General features: G+C 42.1%; 1 protein-coding gene across 2 annotated transcripts in view; it reads left to right on the forward strand.

The window, feature by feature from the left end:
* Positions 1-9,764, forward strand: part of ATG4A (autophagy related 4A cysteine peptidase) — a 70,573-nt gene that overhangs the window by 53,269 nt on the left and 7,540 nt on the right. For both annotated transcript variants that reach the window (XM_027839017.1, XM_027839008.1), the window contains 3 exons: positions 5,396-5,475; positions 6,315-6,496; positions 6,591-6,669. In XM_027839017.1, the coding sequence (XP_027694818.1) occupies positions 5,396-5,475; positions 6,315-6,496; positions 6,591-6,669 (341 nt within the window). The remainder of the gene's footprint in view (positions 1-5,395; positions 5,476-6,314; positions 6,497-6,590; positions 6,670-9,764) is intronic.

Consider the following 9,764-nt stretch of genomic DNA (forward strand, 5'->3'; position numbering starts at 1 on the left):
TAAAAATAAAAGATCTCTCGTGGCATCTTGTGGAAAAGAGATAGCTAGTGAGTTAGATAGTAATACAGTTAGGTTGAATTGGAGCTGACTGAATAGTGAAACTCAAAGAGGAGTTGTTAATAGTTCACTTGCCACTTGGCAGAAGGTCTCTTGTGTAGCACCCCAAGGACTTATCCTTGCCTCTGTGCTGTGTAACATTTTAATTAGTGATTTCACTAAAGTCATAGATGGGTTGCTTACTGTAGTTACAACCGACACAAAACCCAGAGGGATAGCTAATATTGGATAACAAAATGAGGTTCCAAAGAAGATCTTGACAAGCTATATAGCATTGAGCTGAATTAAAGACAGCAGTTTTTAACCTGAGATCTGGAAACGTTGTTGTCGTTGTTGTTTTTAAATTGATAGCTACATTTCAATGTAATTAATTTTCTTTGTAAGCCTATGTATTTTATACCTTTAAAAGCATTATTCTGAAAAGGCCTGAGTTGATAGGCTTCAAAGGGGTCCATGTTGTTGTTGTTCAATAGTTTAGTTGTTTCCAACTCTTCATGACCTCATGGACCCATTGGGAGTTTTCTTGGCAAAGATACTGGAGTGGTGGTGCCATTTCCTTCTCCAGTGGATTAACACAAGCAGAAGTTAAAGGGACTTGTCCAGGGTCACACGGCGAATAAATATCTGAGGTCAGATTTGAGCTCAGGTCTTCTTGACTCTGGGCCCAGTGCTCTATCCACTGAGCCACAGGGGGTTCGTGACACCCCCTCCCAACAGGATTAAGAACTTCTCATCTAATAGGATGAAATATAATAGAGATAAATGTAAAATCTTACACTTGGGTTCAAAAAAATCAACTTTGTTTGGGGAGGCACAGTTAGATAGTAGTTTGTCTAAAAAAGTTCTAGCAGGGATGGGGAACCTAGGGCCTCGAGGCCACATGTGGCCCTCTGGGTCCTCAAGTGCGGCCCTTTGACTGAATCCAAACTTCACAGAACAAATCCCCTTAATAAAAGGATTTGTTCTTTAAAACTTAGGCTCAGTCAAAAGCCTACATCTAAGGACCTATAACACCACATGTGGCCTCAAGGCTGTAGGTTCCCCACCCCTATATCTAGGGCGGTTACTGAATTGCAAAGTCAGTATGATATGGCAGCCAACAAGGCTAAGTGGGGCTGCATTAAGAAAAGCATAACTTACAGGACATTGGACTCCATCCTTTTCAGACCTCTTCTGGAATATTGAGTCCAGAGAAGGGCAAATGAGATGGTGAAGGGCCTTCATGTCATGCCATGTGCAAATTGCTTCAGTCTGTCAACAAGCATGTATGTACCAGACATTATGCAAGGGGTAGGGGATGTGAAGGCCAAATGAAACAATCCTTGCCCTTGAGGAGTTTGAGACTAATTGGGAAGACAAAAAGTGTATACATTCATATATACAACATAAATACAAAGTAATTTCAGGTTGGAGGGCACCAGCAGCTGAGGGCAATTGAGAAAGGCTTTGGGTGATAGAAAGTAGCACTTGAGCTGAGTTTTGAATGAAATAAGAGATTCTCTCGGTTTTTTAATTTAATTTTTATTTTCTCAATTACATGTAAACAAAAATTTTTAACATTTTTTTTTAAATTTTGAGCTCTGAAATAAGGGATTCTAAGAGCCTGAAGTGAGGAGGAATATCCCAGGCCTAGGTGATGGCTGTATAAAGGCACAGAAAGGGAAGATGTAGTTTGAGGACCAGTAAGAAGGTCATCTTGACTGGACCACAGAGCTTAGGTAGGGGGGTAATGCTTTGTGATCCTGGAAAAGGAGGTTGGGGCCAGGTTGTGAAGGGCTTTTAGTGCCTAACAGAGAAGATTATATTTCATCCTAGAGACAGTAGGGACCCTTTGGAGTTTATTGAGTAGAGGAGTGAGATGATCAGATCTGCACTTTAGGAAAATAATTTTCAAAACTGTATGGAAGCTGGACTGGAGAGCCTTGAGGCAGGGAAACTGGTTAGGAAACTATTGTAATAGTCCAAGTGAGACGTGATAAGGGCCTGAACTAGTGTAGTAGCTGTAAATACAGAGAGGAGTTGAATGAGAGAGAGATTGTGAAGATACAAATAAGATTTGGGAACTTGAGTAGATATTAGGGGTGAGGGAAAGTGAGGATTCTAAGATAACTCTAAGACAGGAAGAATGGTGCTACTTTTGAGAAAAATAGGGCAGTTCAGAAGAGGGGGAGTCTTTTGGGGAGAAAGATAATGAGTTCTGTTTAGGACATGTTTAGTTTTAGATACTTATGGGATATCTAGTTCAAAATATCTAATGGGCAATTGGAGATATGGCTGGAGTTCAGGAGAGGGGATAGGACTAGATATAGTAGATCTAGAAATCTTTGTAGAGATAATAAATCCATAGGAGCCAAAGTGGTTGCCAAGTTTAAAAAGTGTAGCGATATCTATACCTATATATTCTGGCCTTCCGTCAGGATCAGGTGGGCCATATCTCTTCTTAAGGTTTAAAAGTACAAGAGGGGGAGGCACAGTTAGATAGTAATTTGTCTGAAAAAGTTCTGGCAAGGTTGGGGCCACACCTAAGGCATCCTGAGAGGTTTGTGAGGGTCGTTTTCTTCTTTACTACCATTGGCTTGATTCCCAACTGGCTGTGTTCCCCTCATTAGTAGGGGCCAGTAACTAGTGCCCCAGTTTCATTTAACCAGTTAATATTGGATAGCTTTTATAAAAGGATATTTACTTCAATGATATTTCAAGGACAAATGTACAAAAATTTTCTCCAATTCCTCTTGGGTATATTCTCCCTTATATCAACTCATTCCCTGGAGAGCAGGCTCAAAACTTAGCTCAATTCCGACACAGCATTGGTCCCACCAAGTTCATGTCCATGTGTGGACTGATTGCTGGACAAATCCTCCCACTGGACTGGAGTCCCAGATGTCATTCCTGAAGTTTGCTTCTTGTTCCTTGGATCATCAGTGCTATACTGGCTGCAAAAATTCATCCTAGACAACAGTTCCTGGATTCCTGTGACTCATTCTTGACCTTTCAAGATTCCTAAGATTGAAGAGGCTCCAATCCCTCCACCTAGAATGGAAAAGAACAAATTAAAAATGGCCAAGGACCAAGACCTATTTCTCAAGGACCATATGGAATCAGACTTGAAGAAGACTCTAAGACCATCTTCCTTACTTCAGGGTTTCACTGGATACCATGAGCCAAAGAATCACCAAGTTCCCACAGATGTGATTGGCTATGCAATCAGTCAAAAACCAAAAATGCTCCTTCTAACCACATGACTAGCCAACCAGAACCAGTTACAGAATATCCACACAAGCTCCACAAGTCTTTCCATGATACCTCCCTTACAGGTTATCATGGTTCTCCAGGAAGCAAGCTTCCTAGATTCTCATGTGAGAAAGTTACATCAACCAAGCTGATGCAGTCTCCACATGTGCTTACAGAGAGAAAAGAGAAGACATCTCTAAACAGAGTCTTGGGGTCATACCCACAGTTAGGGGGTATGTTGTGAATGATAACCTAGCAAAAGAGACTGATAAGTAGGAGGAGAATCCAGAAAGATCAGTGACAATAAAAAGTTGAAAGTATCCAGTATAGAGTATCCACAGTATCCAGATGGAGAACGTGATCAACAAGGCCAAATGCTGCAGAGAGGTCAAGAAGTATGAGGACTTGAGGGTAGGCTGTCAAGTTTGACAATTAAGAGATCATTACTTACTTTGGAGACAGCAGTTTCAGTTGAGTGATGGTTAGAAGCCAGAATGCAAAGGGTTGAGAAGTGAGTAAGAGGAGAGCAGATAGAAGTAACAGCTATAGACAACTTTTCCTAGAAGTATGGTTGTGAAAGGGAGGAGAGATATAGGACAATAGCCAGAGGGGATGGAAGAGTCTAGTGAGGGTTTTTTAAGGTTGGGGAAACTTGGATGTGTTTGTAGGCAGCGTGGAAGGAACCAGTAGACAAAGATAGAATGAAGGTTAGAGAGATGAGACAATGATTTGGGGGACAGTCTACTAGAGAAGAAAGGAGGGAGTGGGACCAGGGGTACCTGTAGAGACCTTGACCTTGATAAGGAAAATGGCCACCTCTCTATCAAAGACTGGAATAAAGGAGAATAAAATTGGGTATGATGTCAAGGGCTTTTGAGATATAGGGAAGGAGAAGGGAGTTCATGGTTCATGTTCTTGATTTTCTTAGTGAAGTGTGAACTGAGAAGATTGTGGCAAGGGTGTATAGGAGGCTCACGGAGAGAAGAGAAGGTTTGGAAAAGCCTATGTGGCAAGTGGAATAGCACCTTTGATTTCTCCTAGAGAGGGATCAAAGGGTCCAAATGAGATTAGATAATGCAGATTGTTACTTCATCTAAAGGAACTAGAAATATTTAGCCAGAAGGGACTTGGTGGGGGACATGATATCTTTAAGTCTTCAAGTATTTGAAAGGCTGTCACGTGAAAGAGGGGTTAACGTTTTGGCTTGATCCCATGGGACAGAACCAGGAGAAATGACTGAAAGTCACAAAGAGGCAGATTTTGGCTTGATGTTAGGAAAAATGTACTGACCATCAAAAGTGCCTCTCAGGAAGTAGTGGCTTGTCTTTGATTGGAGGGCTTCCAACAAAAATTCCATATGTTGGGTATATTGTGGCTTGTCTTTCACTGGAGGGTTTCAACGAAGACTAGTCATTTCATATGTTGAGTGTATCATAGAGGATAGTCTTTATCAGTTATGTGTTGGACTAGATCATAGGTTCACAAAGTGGGCAACACCACCCCTTGGGGGTGCCGGAATGATCCAGGGAGGCAGTAGTAGCCTCGGGTGCAATTGGGGGGCCTTCAATAAAATAAGGGTTAACCTAAGGGGGCACTGAGTAATTTTTTTTTTATAAAGGGGGTGGTAGGCCAAATAAGTTTGGGAACCTCTGGACTAGATGGACCTCAAATTCCCTTCCAACTCTGAGATCCTTCTATTCTTTGCTCTCTTCTTTGTGTCTAGTGAAGTACTAGCTTCTTTTTCAACACTCAAGTCCAGTGTGACTGTGGCATTTGCAAGGTCAAAGGAAAATAGATATCCCAAAACTAGGGAAAAGGAGTCAGGATTGCCTTTAACATTTGACTTAGTTGCTAAATTAACATCTATAAAATAGAAGTCTTTATAGACTTGTGAGGATCAAATAAGGTAATGTTTGTAAAGCCCTTTACAAACACTAACATACTATACAAGGTGTTCCAAAAATCATAGTGCCATTTTAAGCTAAAATTTTTTGTGTAAATGTCAGCGATTATGGTAATGTAAGTAATATTTGGCACTGACCCATACTGTTTCCTGCTGAGGTTTCTGCCTCCTCAAAGGATGTTTCCACTGTATCTTGTATTCCAGAAAACTTGCTTTATTTGACGAATGGAATTCCTTGGCTGTTTATGTTTCGATGGATAACACAGTGGTCATCGAAGATATCAGTAAGTCACAAGCCTGTTTACTATCTGTTTACGTGGTAGATGATGCTTTCCCTCCGTGCTGTTCAGAAAGTTCCCAGCTTGGAATCTTTATAGCTTGCCTTGTAATACAGAACTTGGTTTAGCAAAGGTCTGTGGTTAACTACCCCAACTCCTCCTCTCCAATTTTTTCAATTATCTTCTTTTTTGAAAGTTAAAAAAAAAAGCACACACACCAACAGCTTTAAGTTACCCTTGCACAATGTCTCCAGAAAGTGTAGTAAAGTCATTGACTCCTTCAGCAGATGGTTGCTAATCAGGTGGTCTGTGCTAATCACTGTTAAGTACAGTCTGAGTCCATGAGGAAAGTGCTGGCCAGTCTTGATGTAGTTTGGGAGCCAAGACTAATGCATCAGGACAGAGAATCAGTCTAATGCTAAGCTGGTGCTATAGGAGTTAGAGAAAGGGAAGCTTAGTCAGTGTTTGGGGTTGCTTTGGGAAGACTGCAGGGAGTAGCTAGCAGGGATAGAGAACCTGCAGCCTCCAGGCCTTCTAGGTCCTTGGGTGTGGCCTTTTGACTGAGTCCAAGTTTTACAGAACAAATCCTTATATTAATTTAGGGCTTGAAGGATGGGGAGGGTTTAGATGGGCAGAGAGGAATGAATTTCAGGAGAGAGGGGCAGCCTAAGGCAAAGAAAAGGTGCAGAGGCAGGGATGGCCCTGACATGTGTAGGGGACTGGGAAGAGATCTGCCAGGCAAGTTCATTATTACCTTTACTCTTTCTTTTTGAGTCTGTGTCATTTGGAATTTGTAAGAATATCTGCATACATTTATTCAGCCAAACTCTTATTTGTATTTTTAGAAAAAATGTGCCACATGTGCCCTCCCAACCTGACCCATGACAGTTCCTCCAGTTCCTGGAATGGCCTTGGCTGGAACACAAATTTTCCCAGGCACACCTCTGGCTGGAGGCCCCTTCTGCTTATTGTGCCCCTTCGCTTGGGCATCAACCAAATTAATCCTGTCTATGTTGATGCATTTAAAGTAAGTTGCTCTCTTAACCAAGCCCTTTGTTGTGCAGTCAGCTTCCATGTTGTGTAGAAGCCGGCTGAGAATCTGATGTTCTCTTTTCGTCTAGGAGTGTTTTAAGATGCCACAGTCTTTAGGTGCATTAGGAGGAAAGCCAAATAGCGCCTATTATTTCATAGGATTTTTAGGTAAGTAAAGTCGAATCACAAGTCATTTGAGGGTGTGATAAGTGGGTAGGAAAGATTCTCTTTGAAATCCTTAGCAAATCTAGCACTGGGGCCACCGTTGTGGTCCAGCCAGTGATCATGGAACAAACCTTTGGCCCTTATGCTGTATCCAACCTAATCCTAAACCAAAGAGAAGAGTACTTTGAGGGGTCCTTTTCACTACCTGCTACAGCCCCTTTTCTTATAACCAGATGGTGTCTATTGGACGCTATGGCTGAGTGGAAAGAGATTTGGAGTCAGGAGACCTGGGATCCAGTCCTAACTTGTCTGCTGAATCTCTGCATGACTTTGGGAAAATCCCTTCTCTCCCCTCCCCCTGCCCCTTGCTTTATGTCTCAGTTTCTGCGTCTGTGAAACAAGGGGATCAGACCAGATGAGCTCTAAATTAGGTCTTCCAGACCTAATCTTCTTTGATATTTCTCACCACAGTCTGATTGTTGATCCTTGTCTGATACCCTTCTTTCAGGGTTCTCTCCCTTCCCATGGGGCCCCCAACCCAGTTTACTCCCCATGTCCTTTTAAAGGTTTACTCAGTGTAAGAAATGATAGGAGATAATATGGTACTGAGGTTGGAATCAGAGGACCTCATTTCTGAGGCTTCCTACCTACGTGACCTTCGGCAAGTTACTTAACCTTTTTGTGCCTTACTTTCCACATCTGTAAAATGAGTGGGTTGGACTAGATGACCTCTCGGGTCCCTTCCCACTTCAGATCTAGGATCCTATTATGACTTTAGGCAAGTCACTTCCTCTTTCTGGGCCTCAGTTTCCTCCCCTGTAAATTGAGCCAGTGGGGCTCAATGTCCTCCCAGGCCTCTTCCATCTCAAGATCTTAGATCCTATGATCCTTACTCAGTCATGTCTATCTCAGTGCCTCTATCTCCTTCCTGATCTTCTAGCCATTTTTTCCCTCTCCCTCTTCTTGGGTTCCTACTAGTGACTCTGCTATCATCTAGCAAAAGGCAGAAGAAATAAAGGCACTCCGTGGTTTTATATGTTGCATAGTGAGGTGAAAGCCCTTATTTTTATTGCCATAATTTGTTTATTCCAAATGATACCTTTGGTGTTCCTGTGTTTCTAGTGGAAACACCCCTCCCCCCAATACTTTTCTATGGTTTATACCCAGGAAAGATCCAGAAATCAATGAGTAAAGTTGAGTTTAAGGGGTCCTCTGTAGATTTATTTAAGGATCCTAGGTCTAGATGTATAAATACCTCCAAGGCCATCTAGTCTAACTACCTCATTTTACAGAGGAGGAAACTGAGGTCCAGAGAGATTGAATGACTTCTCTAGATGTTCATGGGTAGTAAGTTTCAAAGACAGGTTTTAAATCTAAGTGATCTAACTCTAGGATTAGGTCTCTTGCCACAACCTGTACCAACCCTGAAGTCAGTATTATTATTATTGTTATTATTTATTATCATTATTTCTGTGTATTTGACTATTCCAGGCCTGATGTCTCCTCATAATTGATGTGAAAAGGATAATGGTGGTAGGGATGTGTCAGAGGTATTGGTGTGGATGTGACAATGACTATTGTGCCAACCATATAATAATGGTGGTAAGGATGAGACAGAGGCAGTGGTGCTGATATGGTAGGGCTGATGTGAGAGGGATCATGGTGTTGATGTGACAGTAAAAGTGGTGCTGGTATGGTTGTGATTCTGGTGAGGATATGACAGTGATGACAGTCCTGATATCACAGTGATTTTACTGTGACCATGAAGATGGTGCTCGTGGGATAGTGATGATACTGCCGATACTAAGAGTGATGATAGTGAAGTTTTTCACGCTGATGGTACCACAGTGATTATGGTACTGATGTGACTTATGCTGGTTATGATGGTTTTGTGACAGTGATTGTGGTGCTAATGGTAGCATTGACAACGATGATGGTAGGGATGTGACAATGATGGTTTTGATGATTTGATTTTGTGATGGTGCTGAGAATGTGATAGTGATGCTAGTTGATTAGTCCATTAGGAAGGTATGGAAATAATCCAGGTGAGGGGCAGCTAGATGGCACAGTGGATAGAGCACTGGCCCTGGATTCAGGAGGACCTGAGTTCAAATCTGGCCTCAGACACATAACAGTAGCTGTGTGACCCTGGGCAAGTCACTTAACCCCATTGCCTAGGCCTCCCCACCCCCCCAAAAAAAGAAAAGAAATAATCCAGGTGAGAGGGGATGAGGGCCTGAACTATGGGGATGGCTTTATGAGTAGAGAGAAGGGGATGGATGTAAAACATGTTGTGGAGGCAAAATTGAGACTTGGAAACTGGAATCAATGTGGAATAGCAGATAAGAGTACTTGATTTGTCATCAAGAATACCTGGGTTTGAATCTTCCCTCAGGCACTGATTAGCCATGTGATACAGGGCCTTTCTGGTCCTCAGTTTCCTCATTAGTAAATGAGAGGGTTGGACAACCTTTGAAATACTTTCCATATCTGAGTCTGTGATCTCTTCTATGAATATGTATGGTAAGGAGGACTGAGGAGTTAAGGAAAATAGTAGCCATAGTAGTCATGGTAGTAGTAGCAATAGCAACAACAATTAGCATTTATATAGTGCTTTAAGGTTTGCAAAGCACTTTACAAATATTATCTCATTTGATCTTCACAATAAACCTGGGAAGTAGGTGCAATCATATTACAGTTGAGGAAACTGGGGCAGACAGAGGTTGAGTGACTTTCCTAGGGTCACACAGCTCGTAAGTGTCAGAGGCTGGATTTGAACTTAGGTCCTCCTGATTCTGGATCTAGGGCTCTATCCACTGGGCCACCCACTGCCTCAGAGTCGGGATAACTTGGTATTGTAACCTTGTGTGTCTGTATGGATGTTAGTACCTTCAGCATAAATAGGGAAATTTGGAAAAGCAGTTGCTTTTGAGGGGAAAAAAATTCTGCTTTAGACATTTTGAGACTGAGATATCTGCAGGACATTCCACTGAAAATGTTCAATAGGTATGTGAGACTTGAGCTCGTGAGAGAGACCACGGTTAGATCAGTGTGTGTGTGTGTGTGTGTGTGTGTGTGTGTGTGTGTGTGTGTGTGTG

The sequence above is a fragment of the Vombatus ursinus genome, unplaced genomic scaffold (genome assembly GCF_900497805.2).
Source record: "Vombatus ursinus unplaced genomic scaffold, bare-nosed wombat genome assembly UNPS02004677.1, whole genome shotgun sequence".
Classification (NCBI taxonomy): Eukaryota; Metazoa; Chordata; class Mammalia; order Diprotodontia; family Vombatidae; genus Vombatus; species Vombatus ursinus.